Source organism: Vulpes lagopus, chromosome 10 (assembly GCF_018345385.1).
Source record: "Vulpes lagopus strain Blue_001 chromosome 10, ASM1834538v1, whole genome shotgun sequence".
NCBI classification, from domain to species: Eukaryota; Metazoa; Chordata; class Mammalia; order Carnivora; family Canidae; genus Vulpes; species Vulpes lagopus.
This window is the reverse complement of record NC_054833.1, coordinates 35,280,386-35,302,086: the sequence shown is the minus strand read 5'-3', so window position 1 is coordinate 35,302,086 and position 21,701 is coordinate 35,280,386. Positions and strand designations below refer to the sequence as shown.

The following is a 21,701-nucleotide window of genomic DNA, read 5'->3' as shown; positions in this document are numbered from 1 at the left end:
CCCTGCAACTTTATTTGGGGAGTCCAGCAGTGCCCTTTGCCTCCCTGATTATGGTCCCATGTTGGAAGGGAGCGGCTCAAGAGGCCAACCACAGGGGCCATCATTAGAACAAGAATCATGTAGCCAGCACAGCCGAGATGCACATAATTAGAAATTAGAAAAAGGTCAGATCGCGTCATTATCAGCTCAATCAGCTGCTGAGTGCCACAGCCAGTTAATTTGGCATCTGTATTTTTTACAACCCCGCACACGTAGCCCAACGGACTGTAACTCTTTATCCGGACAGATATACTGCGCAGCGGAGCAGGGACATAAAATGAGAGACCCCAAGCAAATGAGCTGAGATAATTGAGAGATTTATTTTTTATATATATGTGTGTCAGGGCGGCTTTCCTTTGCCCTTGAATATTGACTTTCATAGATGGGATTGTCAGGAGGACATGGGGGGTCCCCCAAAACTTTGTCCCACCCTGGGGCCTCAAGTCTCCCTCTGATCCTGCTCCCTCCCCAGCCCAGACAGCCCATGGGCCCCAGCCCTGCCAGGCCAGCCATTAGGACATAAATCCCACCACCTCCAGCCACTCATTCTCCATTCCTCTAAGCAAATTGCCTCGCTGAGCAATCCCAGACCCTGCTCCCCACCGTGGTCTCCCAGACAAGTTCCCATGGGAACGGGCTGTCCCAGAGCTGCCCAAAGATCAGAGAGGTTCCCAGATCATAGGCTTCTGTGGGAACTTCCCTCCCCTGCTAGCCAGCTGCTCCCACAGTAGAATCACAAAACACTAAGAGAAAAACACAACCTCAGGGAGAAGCCAATCCAGCCCATCCCACTACCCATTTTACAGATGAGGACACTGAAGTCCAGAAAAGGAAAATGAGTCATTAGGACCAAAGCCCATGTCTGCTGGCTCTCAATATCCTACTCCTTCTGGGGTGACCTCACCTTATTTACAAAGCCCTCATTTATAAATGCCACCAGCATCTCTACACACCCCCTGTCCATCCCCTGGTGCCCACTCTCTGCCCTTCTTTACCTCCCTGTTTCAGGGCTGTGGGTGTGGCTCCCCCCCCCGCCCCCCGCATGGTGGCTAAGCTGGCATGCCCCCAACCCCCAGCTGAGCTCCCTCAGGAGCCCCCCCACCCAACCAGTGCTCACCAGGCCCATTTCTCACTTGGCCCACTGATCCCCTGCCTGGACCCAGCAGCCTCTGACTGGCAGTTGGTAAAGTTTGTAAAATTTGCAAGTTCCCCAAACCCCTTTGAAAGGTAAAAGCTTTTTGTTTTATAAAATCTGATTTACGGGCCCCCAGTGCAGTGCCGAGGTTTTATATATTATGCAAGATTTCAAACCGAGGCTGTAAAACGTACGGTTTCAGTTTCATGCATGGAATTTTTTTATGTGTAAATTTTTTAACATTTATGGGGCACGTTTTAATGAGACTCTGGTGTGGCTCGAGGGACAGATTATGGCTGCCTGACCGCAAAGCCAGCTCCAAAATGGGGCCCCCAGGCCCCTGGGCCCACTCTAAAGAGGCAGGGCCAGAGGCCGGAGGCTGTGAATAAGGAGGCACACGAAGGAGCCGGGCCAGAGCCCTGGGCCCGCAGAGACCTCGGGCGGCTCCGATCAGAGTCGTTCACTTCAGGCTTCAGTCCAGCTCTTCACCTACACAGGAGCAGAAAACCTTACCAACACCAAGATAGGGAAAGCTAGGAGAATAATCAAAGCTAGTCACGATTAACATTTATAGAGCGAGCACTTACTAGGTGCCAGGTGCCACTGTAAACACCTTACATATATTATCTTATTTAATCCTCTTTTGGAACCCACAAGGTATGGATGTATGATTATTTCCATTTTAAAATGAGGAGATTGAGACACAAGGTGAAATCACTTCGTTCAAGATCCCACAGCTAGTCCGAGGCAGAGGCGCAAGTCAGATGCTGCATGGGGCTCGAACGCCAGCGCCCACACTCTTGACAGCTGTGCTGACCCATAGCTGCTGTTCTTCTAGGGCTTTCTATGCATCAGTTCTTGTTTTTAGTTCTTGCGAGCTGTATCTCACTTAACTCCTCAGATCAATGCTGAGAGAGTCACTATTATTATCCCATTTTACAGGAAAAAAAATGGGGAAAATAAAGTGCAGAGATTAAGTAAATTGTCCAGAATTTCTCAGTGGGTGGAAGAAGACCCAAGACTCAGCCTCCAAAACCCATTGTTCTCGAGCACGCTTCTCTATGTAATTCTCATGGGAGTGCCCCCCCCCCCCGCCAGGTAGTCATTGTCATCCCCATTTTACAGAGGAGAAAATCAAGGACTAAGAGTCTCATAGGCAAGAAGTTACAGAGCTGGGATTTGCACCAAGTGGGTCTAACTCCCAAAGCCCAGCTCTTCCCTCTGAACCACTTGCTGCCCCAAATTCTGAGGACGCTGGGGGCGAAGTGCCACGTTATTGACTTAAAAGTGATAGGACTTGTCATGCAGGATGGCTTCTGTAGCTGATCATTGCAACCCCCAGTCATCTGGCAGTTCTCCTATCCCTGGTCTTCACCCTTCTCCCACGTCCCATCTGTTGTTCCAGGGACCCTACACTTCCAACCGCTCAGATCCAACTGGTATGGTCAGGGAACCATCCCTGATTAGATTTTAGCTTTGGCTGCCCTCACGACCCGCAGGAAATATCTGAGCACTTTAAGGAATGAAAGTGTGTAATCTCTTTTGTCTATAAGTGAGGAAGAGGAGTCCTGGCTTCCCAAGTTGCAGAAGAGGGAGGGGGGGAAAGAAGCTGCCCTCCAGGGAAAGGGTGCCTCCCTCATTGCCGCAGGGGATTTAGGTTACCCGTGCTTATTGCCTGTGTGTCCCCGTTGTTGTGAGACTCGAATGAGATAATGATGAGAAAAGCATTTTGCCAATCATAAAGTGGTGTATGTATACAAGCGTTGTGGAAGGCAAGGATTTATGACCGTGAAGTGCAGAAGCCATGATCCTACAAGAGGCCACCTTTTAGCAAGAAACTTGGTGGCAGTGGGGTAGGGGAGAGGATTGGTGTAAAGAATGGGCATTTATCAAATAGCTACAATGTGCCCAGAAAGTTTGCCTACATTGTCTTATTCAATTTTCATACCCACTCTACCGGGTAGGTATTTTCATCCTAAATATTACAGATGAAGTTGAACCACTTGTCCACATTCAGCGGGCAGGAAATAATAGATTTGAGACATCACACCCTGCAACTTCATGGCCAGCGAGTAGCCCCAGTCCTGTGGGACCGGGATGAGGGGTTGGAGAACCTAATGCACAGTGATGTGAGACTGAAATGTAAGGTTGCATCTTGTTTTGCTTTTTTTGAAGGGTATTTCTCAGAAGTAAGGGGCTGTTTCTTTATTTTGAAAGAGAAGGCAGAGAGAGAAGCTGGAGGTAAAGCAGGACTTAGGGAAAAAGATTGAGAACACATTCATCACGTTTGATGATGATATTAAATGAAATGGAATAGTTATTGCTCTAGAATATTTGAAATAACTTTTTGTATGACATTGATCACTTAGAAAAATAGTTTAATAAATCAGAGTTTTATTCTGATTGAGAAGCAAAAACCCGAAACGGCAAACATGTAGGATAGAGAATGATTTACTAAACATAAATACAGGAGGAAAAACACTGGGAATGATTATTTTTCTACTTGCTGAATATGGAATAGCAATAGAAAAGCCAACAGGATATTAGAAATTATTAAAAGAGGTGGAAAAATTATACACATTTGCTTCCCTGTGGTTTCTAAGATACTTTCACATCATTATCTCCTTTAGCCCTCATCAGATCTTGCAAGCTGGAGATGATCATTATCCCCATTTTACAAATGAGGAAGTTGAGACTTGCAGAAGTCATGGAACTGGCCCAGTAACACCCAATTTTGTAAGCAGTGGGCTGGATTCAGGTTGTCTGACAACAACCCCCACAGACTTGCTGCTCCACTGGACAGCCAGCCCATCTTTTTCTCTAATATTGAATAGGTCCTACATATTTATTGCCTCAGAATATCATTATGATTTACTCTACCTTCTTAAATCTTTAAACCAAGCCTATTATCCCATAAAAAAGTCATCCTTCAACTGTGCTTTGTTAGACCAAAAAGTAGGTCCACTATTGACCACTGGGCACCAGATCTGCAGATCTGGTGTAAGCTCCTTGTGTATTTTGTTTGAACAAAATCATCCTGCGTAGATTTATTGTGTTTTGTCTTACCTATTTGTACTTTTGGATTCTTTTTAAATAATAATTATTTACTGGCTATGTTTTAAAAGTAATTGAATAGATATGTACACCTTTCCACGTGGTGGATGCATGCATGTAGATTTAAAATTAAATGAGTCAGTGCAATTTTAATTAAAAATGGAAAATAGTCCAGTAAAGGAAAGCTCAGAAACAGAAAGAAAGAAGAAATGGAAGAAGTAAAGGAAGGAAGGGAAAAAAAAGGAAGGAAGAGAGGGAAGAAGGGGAAAAAAAAGAAAGGTTTAAGGAATTAGGGTGATTTTGTCCGAAGGAGACAAAGCCAGTTGGATAATTTATTCAAGTCAGATGCCTTGTCCTGTGTGTGACCTATAGTGAGACTCAGTGTTTGTGTTGAATGGATAACATTCAGTTAAGGGAGGTGGTGTTGATGGAGTCACTAGATGTTCTTGGTGCTGGGTAAGCACTTTATATTCAGGCAGGAGGAGAGATTCTGGGACATGTAAGGAAGAACTTCTCGATCAGCAGGCTGAGAGACATAGCGATGGTCTGAAGTGAAGCTTCTGACAGGGGCAGCCTCAGAAGAGAGGATGTAGCCATGTAGCCTAGAGAGTTTGGACCATCCACTCACCTGGACGCCAGCCCAGATCATCTCCCAGGGCCCTTCCAGCCCCATCAGTGAATTGAGGGCACGAGTCCTGGTAATGTTCAGGGAATCAAAAACCAGGAAGCCCCTGACAGTCCAACCCTCTATGTTAACAGTCCAATACTCCTACACTGTGAGGTATTCTGACTCCAGGGGGTTGGCCAGGAGTGAGAGATGAGAACCCAGAGCAGCCAAAGGAGGCAATGTTACCAGGGAGGGTTCTGGAAATCCTAAACTTTAATGTCCCCAAAGCTATTTGGTCTTCCTGGAAGCCCATACTTCCCATCACTGAGCCACCCCACCCCCACACACCCCACAAATCATGCAGCCTTCAAACTGCTGTTCTCCAGCTACACAAATCCTGAGAGTTTGTCTTGAGGGTGAAGCAACATAAGCCACCTGGCTTCATACCCTAGTGTTATCACTCATCGGCCATGTGATTCTAAACAAGTGAAACTTAGTATATCTGGGCTTTGTTTTCTTCAACTCTAAAATATGGGCAATAAGAGTACCTGCTCGCAGAGGTGGCTGTGTGGTATAATTAAGGCAGGGCATGTGATAGGGTTAACACAGTGCCTGAGACTTTGTAAGAATAAGAAATGTCTGGGTGTTGTTATCAATCAATCAATGAGCATTCATTAAACGCTTTATATGGGGCTAATTATTCTGAAAGGCGTAAACCAAGATATCCATGGCCACAGCCAAGTAGGAAATTGAGAGCAAATGTTATTCCAGTACCGAATAATCCATTCTAAAGTCAAGATTCCCTTCTTTACCTGGGAGAACACAGTCTCTTTTGGTCTCAGCCCCAGGGAGGGAGCACTCCCTTAGGATAAGACCCGAGGGTTGAGCCCCAAATGAAGACACAGAGCTGTGGGTCTGTCTTTGAGTGGCACTGAGTCTAATTCCATACTCCAGGAGCCTTCATTAGTTAAGCACAGTGCCTGCCTGCCCATCAGGCAATCCAAAAGCTAACCCCAGTCACTCCCCACTAGAGATGCCAGTGAAGCTCAGAGAGGAGCATGGCACTGGTGTCCAGCCACTCCGCTCTACTCACACCTGACCTGCAAAATTCTCCGGGAGACATTCCCTGCCTTGTTTCCCAGGCATCAAGATGCTAGCCAACAGCCGGGAGGGTAGGATTAAACAGGAATTCCCTGTATCCTGCTATTATCCATATCAATGGGTCTCAAAGGGCAACAAGCCCCATTTTTTTCATTTTTCATTTTGATGTAATTATAGATTCACACGCAGTTTTAGGAATTAATACAAAAAAGTTCTGATTCTCTTCTTGCATAACTACGTAGTTTCACAACCAGGAAATCAACAATACAATCTACCAATCTTACTCAGATTACACCAGTTTACATGCACTTTGTGTGTGTGTGTGTGTGTGTGTGTGTGTGTGTGTGTGTGTGTAGTTTTGTGCCATTTTCTCACAGATCTAGATTTGTGAACACTGATAGTCAAGATACAGAGCAGTTCCTCCCCCTCTCCCCATCTGGACCCCTGGCCACCACCAATCTGTTCTCCATCTCCATAATGTCATTTCGAGAATGTTAGAGAAGTGGCATCATATAGTGTGCAACCTTTTGAGATTGGCTTTTCTTATTCAGCGTAATTATTCCTTTGAAATCCATCCAAGTTGTTCAGTGTATAGTACTTGGTTCCTTTTTTGTTGATAAATAGTAATCCATCACATGGATGTACCACAGTGTCTTTTACCCATTCACCTGCTGAAGTGTAGTTTGGTTGTTTCCAGTTTGGGGCTGTTAGAAATAAGGCTGCTTTGAACATTCACATACTGGTTTTTGTGCAAACATATATTTTTGTCCTCTGGGATAAATCCCCAAGAGTACAATTGCAGGGTGTGTGGTAAGCATATATGTAGTTTTGTTAGAAAACAAAACAAACAAAAAAACCCCTATTATACTGTTTTCCAAAGGGGCTGAACCATTTTTCATAAGTGACCCAGTGTCCATTTCTTTGCCATGGTGTTATCACTATTTTTTTTTTTATTTTAACCATCCTGATAGGTGTGTAAGTGGTATCTCATTGTGGTTTTAATTTGCATTTCCCTGATGGCTAATGACAATGAACATCTTCTCGTGTGCTTACTTGCCATCTGTGTATCCTTTTCAGTGAAATGTCTGATATTGTCTTTTCCCCCTGTTCGGATTGGGTTGCTTGCTATTTTACTGTTTAAATCTGTGAGCTCTTTACATATTCTAGAAAGAAGTCCTTTGTCAGATATATGGTTTGCAAGTATTTTCTTCCAGTCTATGGTTTGCCTTCTTATCTTCTTCGCAGGGTCTTCTGAAGGGCAAACATTTTCAATATCGATGAGTTCTAATTTATCAATTTTTCCTTTTCTGGGTCAAGCTTGTGTGGTCAAGTCTAAGACCTCTTTGCCTACTCTTAGGAACTCATGATTTTCTCCTGCATTTTTGTTCTAAAGGTTTTTATAGTTTTATTGCTTACATTTAGGTCTTTGGTCCATGCTAATTCATTTTTATATAAGGTTTGCTTTTTTTTTTGCTTGGGGATGTCCAATCGCTCCAGCCTCACTTGAACCAAACTTTTTTTGAAAAGCAGCTTGGCAGTATTTATCACAAGCCAAAAGAATGTCCACAGCCTTTTTTTCCTGTCACGCCTGGGAATTCACCTTGAGGAATAATGCAGACGTGTGAAGTAAAAGCTGGAAGCTTGGAAAACAGTCACAGTAACATGTTTTATAAAATTGAAATATTGGAAGTAGCCTAAATGCTCAACAATAAGGGATTGGTTAAGGATGGCACACATGAAATAATAGGCAACAATAAAAAACATATTTACTCAATAATTTTTACCCATTCAACAAATATTTACTCAGCATCCCTTGAGTGGTGGTGCCAAGGATAACACGGTGAGCAAATCAGACACCATCTCTCCTTTCTAGAAACTCACAGGCTGGAAAAGGGCAATAGGGAAGACAGCGCTGCTGTGTAGAAAAATCCATTTGATAAACTAAGGGGAAAATAGGAAACAAAGTTGTATGGATGAGATGACTAAAGCCATGTTAAAATAGATGCCTGTAGAAAAGACAAAAAAAAAATCATCTTTCTTTTAGGGTGATTGGATCAAAGACAGTTATTTTCATCCCTTACTTTCCAAACCTCCTGTCACACTTTTTCTTTTTATAATAATAACAATGATAAAGAGAAGAGCTCCGATTGAGAAATAGCCTCTTGCCGTGAAGGGTTCGGAGTGTCCATTTGAAGAAGCGACAGGCACACATACAACAATCCAAAGGGCACAGAAGAGGCCACCACAGACAGCTAGGTGTTCCAGAGCCCAGCTAAGTCCTGCTGGATGATTCCATCAGTCAACAAGTATCAATGGGGCATCTGCAAGGTGACCTGTGTCACATGAGGCACTCAGAATACATGTTTAAGAATAGACAGTCCCTGACTTCTTGAGGCACTCACAAGAAACTCTCCTGTCTTCCTCATGCCTACTCAGCACCTCACACTTTTCAGCTTGTGCATTCTCTCATGCAATCCTTTCAACAAACCTAGACAGTTGTCAGGGAGGGCATAACTATTTTTCAGACAACAAGGTGCAGAGCAATTACCTGAGGCCGCACAGATGATAAATGGCAGGGCCAGAGCTAGAGACCTGGCCTTTTATCTCTATGGTTCTCAGACTCTAGAACGGTTGTAGTAGCAGTGGGCTCAACACACACGAACCACCAGCAGGTCACCATAACTAGAATTTAAATCCAGTGGATGAGAAAGCTTCTACCTAGGGCAGGGGATGGGCTTCTCTCCCCGCTGGTGGGCTTGGGGCCCAGGAGGTCAAGGCAGCAGGAGGAGTGTGATACGAATACCTGGGCTCACCTCTCCCTCCTCTCTCCAGATGGTGAAGGCAATCCAGGTCCTGAGAATTCACCTGCTGGAATTGGAGAAAGTCAATGAACTCTGCAAGGACTTTTGTAACCGGTACATCACCTGCCTCAAAACCAAGATGCACAGCGATAACCTGCTCAGGAATGATCTCGGGGGACCCTACTCCCCCAACCAGCCCTCCATAAACCTTCACTCACAGGTAACACACAGGCTGGGTCCTATCTCCTAAGCCAGGCTTCTATGCCAGGTGTAGGACTATCTGAAGGCCCCCTGGTGGCCCAGGAAAGTGGATTAGACTCACCCGATCCTTTCAGCATGAGGGCCCTCTTCTGATGCATGAAATGCACATAAGTGTTGAGATGGAAAGTTTTCCTGGAACAAGAGACAGAGGCAGAGCTGGGAATGGACCCCAGCCTCCCATCCCCGCACACTTCTCAAGAGGGCTTGCTGAGCTCTCCGTGTTTTTGAGAAGGAGACTCTGAGGAAAATGGTCCTTCCCTGAGTCCTGCCCACCTAATAGGTGGGTTCTATGCTTCCCATGCGACTGCTTTTCCCAGATCATTTTCCTGTTGCTCACCCTACCCTGGCTCATCTGTCTCCCTAAGGTTCAGGGCCACTGTGAAGGTCACCTCAAGTCACCCCCCTTCCCAAGAGTCACCCACTACCTTCATCCTGGGAACTGGGGAATGTAGAAATGGCCACTATGTGTTCTAGGTGAACACGGGCTCTTCTCTCCAGGGTGGAATATTTTCTCCAAACCTACGAGCTAAGAAAGCTGCCTGGTGATACCTTTCCATCAAACTCACCGACAATCTACGTAAGCCATAGCTCACCGCTTTCTTCCTCTCCCACTAAGTTCCCGAGTCTAGGACAGAAACATGGGGGGCCCCCCATGTTTGCAGTGGCCTCTTCTCATGAGACGATTGGGGAAAAGGGTAAATTTTCTAAGAATGATGGGCACCAACACACTTCATCCATCCATCCCTCCAGGTTGGTAGAGGCAGGGGACGGAAGGGTCAGGGGCGCCTCTAGGAGGCCACCCCCGCCTTGCACATATCCAAAGGGATCTCTGTGGGACTTGACAGTGAGTACTGCATGGGACATGAGGCAAGAAGTTTATTTCCTCTTCCCATTGCTTGAAATCACCAAATCACTTTATTACAGATCTAAAAACAGCCGCCCAGGCTTCTGCTTGCTAATATTCTCTTGAAATAGACTCATTCCTTCAGAGTCTTATTGTACTTTCCCTTATGATCAAAATTAGCAAGAAACTTGCATAAAAGAGGACAATAATTGCTCAACGAGCATCTCGTTTGTAATTTATTAGTTTCTATTATTGTGGGTTACCATGGCGACGCTGCGCAGCCCCGGTGACGGGAGAGATTCAAGATAGGAGCTGAGGAGGCCGTGAGGCCTCAGCAAATGGAGATGCACATTTTTATCAGTAATTTTCATGAAAATAATAAGTGAGGAGTTAATGAGATGGAAAGCCATCCTGTGGCTATTGTGAATTTTTTTTAAGTGTTGATCTAATTAGAATGCATCGGTCAGGAAAAGTAATGAGGATTTAGTGCCTCACAGAGATGTGAGGATCATATCAGAAAATTAGCACAAGTCTTTGGAAATAATCAGGTCCTTGGAGAGGCTCTGGATTTCCCCTCCTGGGCTCTCCAAGTCTACCTCGAGCGCTGACATTGGGGGTGCACCGGGGTAATGGGGGAGGAGAGGAGGGCCAGAGGGCTCGGCAGCCACAGCGGGCCCCTCCGGGGTTGGGGTCCTGGGGCTGACAAGTCAGTCTGCAGCCGGCAGGGCCTCTGGGGGCGCGGGGTTGGCAGAGGAGGATAAGACCCCCGGTGAGCCGGGGCGCGGAGCTGCTGCCTGCCCAAGTCCTCCTGGGAGATCCCGGCGCTCGGGGCCTCTGAGCTTTGAGGAAAAGGAGAGAACTTTGATTCCCGTCACTGTAAATATCAGATCTCTGCCTGACAGCGAAGCTGGCCCTGGGGTGGCCACCGTGGAAAGGCTTCTGATCTGCTTGGAAAGGGGAACTCAGACAATTGGGCAAAAACAAAGACAGCTAGAGAAAGACGCAAAGACACTCCTGTCTGGAATTTCGCAAACGTGTCCCTTCATTGCCCCTGACTGCCACCTCCTACCTAGTCCAGACTTCAGTGGGTAAATGGGATCATCGCACACAGGCTGCTGCCCTGGGTGCCTCACCGGCTCGCCTGTCCTCTCTGGCTAGCCCTCAGCCCTCCACACACACGCACACGTGCGCGCACACTCATGCACACCGCAAACACGCCTACACGTGCCTCTTCAGCCTCTGCCGCTGGATTTGTGGTGCTGAGGTGCTCATGTCATTCTCCTGCCCAGAAGCTCTTAATGTCCTCAGAGTTCTCTCATCCTTTCACCTGATACCCCAGGCTTCCCCGGACCCCCATTCTCCCAGGCCTGTCTGCTCCCACGACACTTGCGCAGCTCTGCAGGACCAAGCCCAGCCCCCTCCCAAGGAGGCCACAAGGCTGCTTTCCCCTGGAGGCCCCTCTGACACCCCATCCAGAAAGGCCTTTTCTTTCTGCCAACTAAGTGCTGGGAGCACTGGGGGCCACTTAATTGTAAACATCACATGTGGCTTCAACTCAGAGTCGCTGGTATATTGTTATTCTCGTCTCCTAGCTAACAGACAGTATTTTATATACAATTATAACCCACGCCTGGTGGCGGCTAACCCAAGGTCTCATGCATGGATGGCCAGCGAAGAACTGTTTAAAGAAGTAAGACAAGGGAAAAAAAAAGAAGAAGTAAGACAAGGAGAAAGACGGAGATCAGGCAAGACCAGAGGAAGGAGGGAGGGAGAAATCAGAAGCAAGAAAAAGGGAAAGAGAGACAACCCTGGAGAGTCACCGTCAGGAGGGAGGCTTAGGAAGGATGCAGCCCAGAGGGAAGGGTAGCAGAGAGAAGGGAAGTGAGGCTGAGAAAGCCAGGGCGGAAGAGAAAGAAGAAAGAATGGCATCGGCAGAGACAGGGGATGAAGGGACAGGCTGGGCAGGTGAGGGGACAGTGCGAAGCCAGGTGTGTGCTGTCCACATTCCCAGGCCTGGCTCCTGTGACTCCCTGAGCTGGGGCTGCGGGCCTGGCTGGGCCTGCCCGGTAGGGAGAGGTCCTGGCCTCCAAGAGACTTTCTGTGCAGGAGGCAGGCCTGGAGATCAGGGCATGGGGGCCCGGGAAGAGACGAGAGAAAAGGAGTGTCTGGAGTGTGTGTGTGTGTGTGTGTGTATGTGTGTGTCTGCGCACACGCGCACACACACGCATGCAGACGATGGTTCACATTCGTCATGGTTCGACCTTAATCCCCCCAGCCTGAAATAGCCCCACTGAGCGCCAGCCTGGCCCGGGGAGGGGTGTCTCCCCTCTGGAACATGATCCTCAGGATCAACATTCCAGCCGCCTGCCAGCTTTGTTGCAAACTGCTGGCTCATGATTTTCCCTGTGTGCTAATCATTCGGCCTTGTGTTGCAAAGTGGGAGACATTTTTTTAATTCAAATTGGTCTCCCCCGCCCCAACTCAGATGCCACACCGTGTTCCCATTCAGCTCTGTGGCAGCTGGGCACATTCCCCGCTTGGCCTTCCTGTTTCTGAATGTGAGCTTTCTCTTGGGGGTGGGATGAGGGTAGGGAGTGGGGGAGTTGGCTTCCACCAAGCAGGAGAGCTGAAACCGAGTCTCCCAAAGAACTGGGCCACAGTTTTGTCCACGTCCCCAGGAAGCCAGCCTGTCTGCCTGCACCTGATGACATCCAAGCTCCCTCACGCCTCCCAGCCCAGGCTTCTTGCAGGGGCAGCCTCCCTAGGAAGGAGGCTCATCTCAGACTCGCACTCAAGCTTCTCCTGTCTTTTCCTAGAGGTTGTAAACTAAACCATCCCACTGGACAAAACCTAGCTCCCGCCTCACTCAAGTATTAATTTGACTTGAAACTCATCCCTCTTTCTCTATGGGGATCTAAGCCAGGGCCCCATCGAGGGGCACATTGGGCTGAGCCTTGGTTCTCAGTCACCAAGGGGGGGGGGCACTTATTGTATGCACCCTGCTAGGTCCTGTGAGAGCATGAGTGAATCATCCAGAAGGAGCCCCCAATCTCAGTGCGAAGGAGCTGTGAGTCACACCTGAGGATCTAGATAAGTTATGTGAGCCATAACATAACTCGGCTCCAGGTCGAGGAAACATTGAGAAAGGCGGGAAGGGAGAGGCCAGAGATGGGGAGAGGAGCCCCAGGAAAGGGTCTGGATTAAACAAACCACATGTGTGGCCTCAGGTTACCCCAGTCGCTGCTCAGCCTCCTTCCTCCTGCCCCCAGAAAGGGCCCGGCCTGCCCTGCACACTCACACAGCCAGTCTGTTCCTGCCTAGAGACAGAATGAGCAAACCTCAGCATGGATTAGGTAGACCAGCAGGAGGATTTTGCCCATTGTGAGTGGAGAAGTCACAGATTCACTGGCCTTGGGGATGAGGGGGATGAGGGGGATGAGGGGAGGGGGGGCAGGGTGTAGGCTTTCCAGGAGCTCCAAAAGTGTTCCCAGGATAGAGAGAAGTCTGGGAGAAGGTGAGGAACAGAAACAACCTTCTAGAATCCCTGGAGAGAAGCAGCTGTAGAGGAGGAGCAGTCATTCGTTCCTGAGCAGTCATTCATTCATACCCTGTGCATCTGTGCAAGTGCAGTTGAGCCTGCTGAGTTCCAAAGATCTCAAAGTGGATCTGACATGATCTCTGTCCTCCAAACGTAACAGTGGAGTATCTTGCAACCAAGTTGTGGGGAGTTATGCCCTAAGGTGGGAAATGATGGCCAGTCACCAAAGATGTGAGAGGTAATGGGGAGCGTAGGCGAGGGGGTAAGGGTTGGAAACGTGTTGGAGGCAAATTAATTGAGTAGCTCTAGGAAGAGCTACTTGTGCTGCTCTAGGAAGAGCTGGGAGAGAACGGGGAGAAGGTCAACATTTCCTGAACCTCCCCTACGTCTCCAAACCCTGTATGCACTGGGTGCTTTGCATATATTATTTACTCCTCACATCAAGGCTGCAAGGGACACATTATTTTCTCCCCAAGGAAAGAGAAGCTCAGAGAAGTTAAGACATTGGTTCAAGGTCACACACCTAGTAAGCAGCAGAGACTGGAGTAGGTTACTCTGGAGTCTATGTTCTACTTACTATAATGAATCCTTTGGCTTTTTTGGTGACGCATAGGAAGAACCAGAGATCCTGCGCCCTGGGTAAGGAGGAGTGACCCCCTTAACCGCAGAGCAGGAATCTGGAGACTAGAGAGGAAGGAACCAATTGCTGGAAGCAAGACTTTAGATTTGCTAATAGGGAGGAGAAAGGTACAGAGTGAACTCTCCAGCTATGCAGACTCCCTAAAAACACAGGAAGGGGACTAGCGAGTGCACCCCTACCTGGGGAAGGTAGACTTGCCTACTGACCTACAGGGAGTTTGCATTTTCAAGACTAGCAGGAGGTCAAGGCGGTGAGGGTGGAGGGCAGTCCCTGCCATCAAGCCCCCAGAAGTTCCACCCCAGTGGCCAAGCATCCTGAGGATCTGACCAGGCCATTTTAGGGACGGCAGGAGAAGGGGGAAGTGATCTACCCTGCGAGATCCCCCTGAGATGGAAGGGGGCACCCCTAGACCACAGCGCCAGGAAACAGAGTTCCAAGCCCTGGCCTGCCTCACTGTCGCCATGGCCGCTGGAGCTGTCCCCTCCACCACTTCCTGGCCTCCAGCCCTTCAGCTCAGGGGCCCCGGAGACCATGAGGACCGCCCTTCCCCTTCCGCCAGGCCAGTGAAACCTGAGCAGTCCACTCCTCCTTGTGAGAAGGAATGTTCCTTAAGAGCAGCAGCTGCCACTTGCCCCCACAGGCCAGAAGTGCCTTTCCCTTGAGACTAAAGCCCCCAACGACCAGAGGGACAGCAACAGGATCAGGTGGCTTGTTTACATGTGTTTGGCTCCCCAGTGTTTGGGAGCCCAGCTCCTCCCATCTCAGGACCAGACTCAGGCCCTGCCAGAATGGAGGAAGCCTGCCAGGGACAGCGTGTCTGGGGACAGGGGCAACCTCCCCACCCCTCTAAGACACACGCACACACCCCATCCCAGGCCAAAGCCGAGTCAGGCCATGCGTTTATTGAGCATCTATCATGCACCCAACACTGTGGTAGGCAGTGTGGGAGAATGCAAAGAAAGAACCCTCTTCCCCTCCAAATATCTGCAACCAAAGCTAGGGGAGGAGGACCCATGCACCTGCATAAGCAGGAGAACGACCGTGCTGTGTGTCCAGTAGGGCCAGGCCGACAGGAAGCACTGAAGGAGTCCAGAGAATGGGCCATGGGCGTGCCAGGGGTGAGTCAGGACAAGCTTTCCAGCAGAAGTGCTGCGCCCAACCCCAGCCTGACCTCCGGGACACTTGGGGAGGTCTGGGGGAGTGAGATCTGAGCTGATGGATCAGCAGAGACCCCTAGTGGCCTGGGGGTGGATGGCAGACAGCTGTCCCCCCCACCCCCCTCAGTGGGCTGTACTGCTCCCCCAACCTCTCCCCTGCTCACCCCCTCCCACTACACACACACACACACACACACACACACACACACAATCCTAGGGAATGGCGTTGGTTTTTCTAAAATCCTCTGCTGGAAGGACCTTGGCAGTGTCATCTAGGTCACGTCCCCTGTTCCACAGACATCCTGGTAAGATAAACACTCCGGCTCTTTCAAAATAACTTAAAGGAGAATTGTTCTCTCCGTCTTGTCTTTGCCTTCGCTCCTTCTTTCTTCCTCCCATCAGTTCATTCTAAGAATTTCTTCCTATAGTGGAAATTACGTTTCTTCAGGCAACACAAGCCCTTTCCCTATTCACAGCAAAGACTGGGGGCCCCAGGGACTGACCGAGCTCCTCCTGGGCTGATGGCAGGCCATGAGGTCAGAGCCATAGCCATCGTCAGCCTCCTTGTGCCACACGTACCTCACCTGAACACCCTCTGCTTCCAAGAGTAACCCCAGAGCCTCCCACTTTTTCTTAGTAAGGTCTTCCTTTTGAACAAATCATCTTTTTTGGTTCCAGAATGAGATTTGGAGTAAAACTCGCCCAGTGACCACTATGACCCAGAAAGAGTGACCAGTGGCAGCGAGGGCTTTGCAGCTGGTCCACGGGTGGGGTTTAGGAGGTGTGAGCTCTCAGCCGTTCTAAAGCTGCTCCCCTACTTTGTTATACCCGCTTCTGAGATGCCTGTTGCCACTGCCCACGAGGACCAGCGGAGGGGCAGCTTCTGGGGAGGCCTGTAGAGCCCAGCTTGTGGGTTTCCATCCGAGTCCTAGGTCACCCGGTCCAGGCCCTGAGACATCATTCGCAGGAAACTATGGAAGTTTTCAGCTTTGGGGACTTTTCCTACTTTGAAAGCAAATCTTACTCCTAGAAAGTAGGAGCCCACATACTCCCCAGTTTGGTGGGATGGCCTCACCAAGGAAACCAGGCTTCCAGCAGCCTTTCAGCAGGTTTCAGAGGCTTGGGGACACCCCTGCCATGTTCCTGATGGGACAAGGCAGAGATCTTGAGCTAGATAACCAGCTTGCACCCCTGGTTCCTGGACAATTTGGGCAGAGACGTGAGGCTCTGGATGTTCAAGAATGTCGCTAAAACTGTAACACATGTGCTTCTCACCTCTTTATGGGTGCTAAGGAGTCTGGAAGGAAACAGCTCTATTTGGGTCTAGACAGAGCAGCATCCACCTGGTTGGGAGTCTGATAAGCCCCAAGAGAAAGCTGTCAAGAAGATAAAAATACTGCATGCTTAGCCAACATTGTCTCCCCAAGGGGCTTCCACTGCTGCCATCGTAGCTGTTTCCTCAGAAAAGACCATAGACTCTTGCCAGAGATTTGGAGCCCCATTGTCTCCGGAGAGACAGAGGCTCCAGAGAGCTAGACCCTGGGCTCCTCCTGAAGTGGCTGCAGTCAAGTCACAGAGCTCGTCCGAGACAGGGACGCAGCTTCCACTGGTCTTGGCCTGGGCCCGGGAATGCCTGCAGCAGGGAGGCAGGAATGAGGGGGGCGTGTGGTAAGGACTGGCCACCACTTGGTATGCAGCCCCAGACGGATCTCCACAGCTGCTCAGTAGAGAACCCAAGGGGCTCCAGGACTTCTAGGACAGGTTTTAAATCCTGGCCATGCCAAACTCAGCTCCCGAGTTGAGTGGCTTTAGCCAAAGGAAGTGGGAAGTGATTTATTGGGTGCTTGAATGTGCCAGGCACCCTGCTTACATCGGGCCTGGATGTCTGACTCCAAAGCACATCTCTCCAAGCGAGCATCAGCACCGCGCTCAGAGCCAGAGGACCCGGGTTCGAGGCTGGGTGACTCTAGGAAGTCACTTTGGTTCTCCAGACCTCAGCTCCTCTTCAGGCAAATGGTAGCAGGGAGATTAAAATGAAAGAACCTGGTAGAAGAATGCAAATATTCTATGTGTGTAATAAATAGGTAGTTTCAGACCCATTGATCTTTGAGACCAGCTGAGGGTGGTCATTACAAATACAGATTGCAGAGGGTCCGGTTCAATGACCCTGAGAATCTGTGTCTTTAAAAACAGCACAGGGCTCAGGCCGGTGTGTGAAACAGCTCACATTTACAAATGTTGGGGATGGATATTATTTCCCCAGACCTCAGGGATGCCCAGATTTTCCTTCCTCTTTTGTGCCCAGCTAAGATGTGGTCAGCCCTGGCCCTTTCCATGGTCTCTGCCCTCAAAGCTCTACATTCCATTCCTTTGCTGATAGAACTTGGCTGCCTCTCGGCATGTCCCAGCCAAGGACCCCAGAGTAGGAGGAGAGGGTCGGAAAGAGAAGATCTAATGCATAAATTGCCTTTCGTTACCCAAGCCCAGAACCTGGCACGAGGCTTGCAAAACCACAGGGCAGGGAACCAGCCAGAGTCTGAATAAGCAGATGAAGTATCCAGGCAATAGCTCTCACCCTTCTGCCTCCAGCTAGCAAAAATGTGTGTTTGGTTGAATCCCAAGGCACACATCTTGTATTTATTTTACTGCTTTCGCTTGTGTTTTCCTAACCTTGCCGGATACTTTTTTCAGAGAAAAGAAAGTCTGGGGCAACATTTTATATTTGAAACACCCAAATGCCTTTACCCAATGAGGAGCACATGGCATGAATGATTCCCGATGAGATTGTTGAAAAATCATTTCCATTAGTTTTGGGGTGAAAGGCATGGGTGGGACACCCTCTTCAGATACATTTACCTTCCAGCTTTGCTTCAGCTTCAGAGAACATCAGCATTGGCTCACATCCTGTGAGGATGGTTGGCTGGGGCATTGGGATGAGGGCTGAATCAACCTCAGATGGCCACGTAGCTAAAAACAGGCTTTGAGGGCTCCTGGATGTCAGCACTGGGCCAGACACATTTTATAAATGAGACTAAGGCTCCCAGAAGGGCTGTGATTGGCTGATTCCCAAATTCATGGTCTTTCCTCGGTGCCCATGCCACCTCTGTCTTTCTGGGGTTGGATTGTTTTGCCCGTTATCTTACCTCCAGTAACTATGTACTGAACCGCTGTGGTTCCAGGAGCACTTCGTAGCCCGGTTCTTGGCACAAGGTGGGTGTTCAGTATTTGTGGATGAAGGAGGGCTGTGTTCTAGTCCCATTGCTGCGAACCAGCTGGGGGCCTTGGGTGAGTCACTTGGGTTTCTAAAGCCTCTAGTTCCTTATTTGTGTTCAGGGAGTTGTAGTATGTGGCTTCTAAGGGCTCTTCCAGTTTTTGGGTTTTGGAAGGTGGGGCCTCCGTATGAGACTTGAACTGCTTGAGTGGGAAGACCAAGAGTTTGGCTCATCCAAGAAACTCTAGAACTTCCCTGGAGGCTGAAAGCTCAAGCTTCTTCCAGTCTTAAAGCAAAAGTTGGGAAGCCAGGGGCCTTCTTTCCTCTTGCCCCTACCCCCCAGTTGTAGTCTATTTTCTTGACTGCACCTATCTGAATTCTTACAGCTCATGTGTCATGACTCAAAGCTTTGAGCATGAGAGCATCAGCCCTAGAGGGTCATCAGACAGGCTACCTGCTTCAGCCCTGTTTTCAGATGAGGAACCGTGGTCGGAGAAGCTCAGAGACCCAAGCACGTCTCCTGAAGCTCCTTCCACGACACCTCATCGGCCACCTTTCTTGCTTTCTCCAAATAAAGCCTAAAGACCCCAACCTGTCACCCACACCCAATGCCTTCCTCACAAATCCCGCTCCCGCTCTGAGCAAGCAACCGACCTCCAGGCAGGGAGGGCTTAGTGCTGCTTCTTGGAGGCTGCAGCCAAGCTCCCTTCCCTTGTGCATGGCATGCGGAGTCCCTCAACGTCAGGTCTAAGCACTTCCTTGCCCAGCTGGTACATGGCAATGACGAGGTGACCAGAGTGCCAGAAAAACATGGTCTTCTTATCTGCTTTGGCTACTGCAGAAAAACAAACTGCAAGGATTGTTTCCTGGGTAAAACAGGGGCTGGCAGGTTGACAGTGTGGGGCAAAGGGAGCTCTGTCTGTGGCAGGATTCTGGGTTGGCAGCCTCAGGAAGAGGAAGGAATCGATGAAATGTGCAGAAGGGTGGCTTGAGGTCGAGGCTCATGAGATGCCCTTGGAAGGCAGGTTATAAAGAAGCTAGGATGGCTTTTTAAAATTACTATTTAACAACTGTTTTAGTAGCCACCGTGTGCCAGGCCCCTGCATTAGGTGCTCAGGATACAAAGATAAAATGTTGGAGGCCATTCGCTTCTGGAGCTTGGTGTAATAATGTGATATAGGTACGTGAGGAGGTGAGGTTCTCAGGGGAGAGGGTGTCAGGGAAGGCGTCTGGAGACAGTTGAATGTGAAGAGTGAAGAGGTGCCAGGCAGATGAAGCCTGGTTCTCAGCCCTGGCCACACATTAGAACCACTTGGGGAGATTGTCAAACACCAAGGCTCCATCCACACATCCAACCAATTGAATTAGAATCTCTGGGGTTAGAACCAAGGCATCAATATTGGAAATTCCAAAGTGGAGCTGAAGTGGAGGCCACTGTTTATGTGGTGATTTGTGTCTCAGGTTTCGGAAGAATGGAATGGCTAAGTGGATAAATATTGTTGGCTGGTCGGTCGGTCGGTCGGTTGGTTGGTTTTTAATATTGAGCCTTCTTATTCACTCCTTCTAGAAGGCCATGAGAATTGCCTTTCAGATTTGGGTCCTGGGAGGAGCAGGATGAAGGGAGGAGGGAAGGCAGGAAGAGAGAAAGGGAGAGGAGGAGTTTGGGGCTGTGGCATCTAAGCATTTAGTGACATTGTCACAAACCACGCCTCCCTTACTGCCAGGACCTCCTGCAGAATTCCCCCAATTCCATGTCTGGAGTCTCCAATAACCCCCAGGGGATTGTGGTCCCAGCCTCAGCTCTCCAGCAGGGCAACATCGCCATGACAACCGTCAACTCACAAGTGGTGTCAGGTCGGTGCAGGGGATTGTGGGGGACACTCCTGGGAGGAGAAGGGGTGGCCCCAAGGGGGCTCCAGGGGGTGGGGGGCAGGGTGCTGTACAATCTTAGGAAGTGGGAGGGGTGCCCCCTGCCAAGAAGGGGCTTCCAGCTCAATTTCTTGACTAAAGTGTTCTCTGAGTTTATCGATGGCTCGCACCAAGATCTGATTGTGATATTTTGGAACAAATTTGGGTCAGAGTCTCATGAGCCCCTCAAAGACCAAGTAAAGCTATTGTCCCTGCCCCCAAACACTTCCCACCAGAGGCTCTGCTCTCTGGACCCCATTCCCATCCCAACCCCCCACAACAGGGACTTGAGTGCCTCCAGAATAGAAGGTGTTTCCATGGGAGTGCCAAGCAAATTGAAAATCCTGCTTGCCCTCACTCCTACCCACCCCCGTGGCAGGGGACCCAAAAACTGGTTGTCTCCTCAGGTGGAGCCTTATACCAGCCGGTTACCATGGTAACCTCCCAGGGTCAGGTGGTCACCCAAGCAATCCCCCAGGGAGCCATCCAGATCCAGAACACACAGGTGAGTGTCCGTGCACAGGTGTGTGCACATGTGCATGGTATGGGGAGGGCAACCGTAACCGTTTACTATCCGCCAGGCCCTTTACACCAGCGACTCCTTCAATCCTCGTTATCATTACCCCCAGTTTACATATCGGAAGCTGAGTGTCAGGAAGTCCTAGGATTTCCCCACCTCTCGGGTTACGTCAAAGGATCCTACACCTCCCACTTTTGGCCTCTACCCCAAGACACCCCGCAGCTCAGTGGGATACAGCGGTGCACACAAGTAGGGGGAGAAAGAGGATCTGAAGTCAGGCCTGAGATGTGACATTAATTTGTCATCTTGGATAAGTCACCTGAGCCTCAGAGTTCTTATCCCCAGAAGGGGGGTTAACACCAACTGCACGCAGCCCTCCTACCTTCAGGGCTGCTGTCAGTGCTCACCATGGGAATGGGTAGGAAGCTGCTTTGCAAACTGTAAAGTAACCCAGAAATGCTCATAACCAGTGGATGGTCTCTGGCAAGTTTGTCTCTCCTCTACCGTCTGCATGTCCCTGTTTCCTTTGTGTCCTCTCTCATCCCCTTCCCCCGCACCCCCTCCCCCTCCTTCTTCCCATTCTCTGAGGGGCTGGTGCAGAGTTAAAGGAAAGGTGGCCTTCCTGGGGCCCTAAGAACCAGTTGGGAAGGGGGTTGGCAGCGAGCCTGCCGTCACTATGGCAACAGGTCCCCGGCTGCTGGCCCGCCAGGCTGCTGATGCTAATTTTTTCTCCACGTGCCCTGAAGGTTAACCTTGACCTCACCTCCCTCCTGGACAATGAGGATAAGAAGTCCAAGAACAAACGAGGAGTCTTGCCCAAGCACGCCACCAATATAATGCGTTCTTGGCTCTTCCAACATCTCATGGTGAGTGTGTGTGCGCTGG

The 21,701-nt window shown here is 49.4% G+C and overlaps 1 protein-coding gene across 3 annotated transcripts in view; it reads left to right on the top strand.

Moving 5' to 3' along the window:
• PKNOX2 (PBX/knotted 1 homeobox 2) overlaps positions 1–21,701 on the top strand; it is a 258,068-nt gene that overhangs the window by 216,246 nt on the left and 20,121 nt on the right. For all 3 annotated transcript variants that reach the window (XM_041771394.1, XM_041771395.1, XM_041771396.1), the window contains 4 exons: positions 8,769–8,957; positions 20,113–20,242; positions 20,704–20,801; positions 21,563–21,682. In XM_041771394.1, the coding sequence (XP_041627328.1) occupies positions 8,769–8,957; positions 20,113–20,242; positions 20,704–20,801; positions 21,563–21,682 (537 nt within the window). The remainder of the gene's footprint in view (positions 1–8,768; positions 8,958–20,112; positions 20,243–20,703; positions 20,802–21,562; positions 21,683–21,701) is intronic.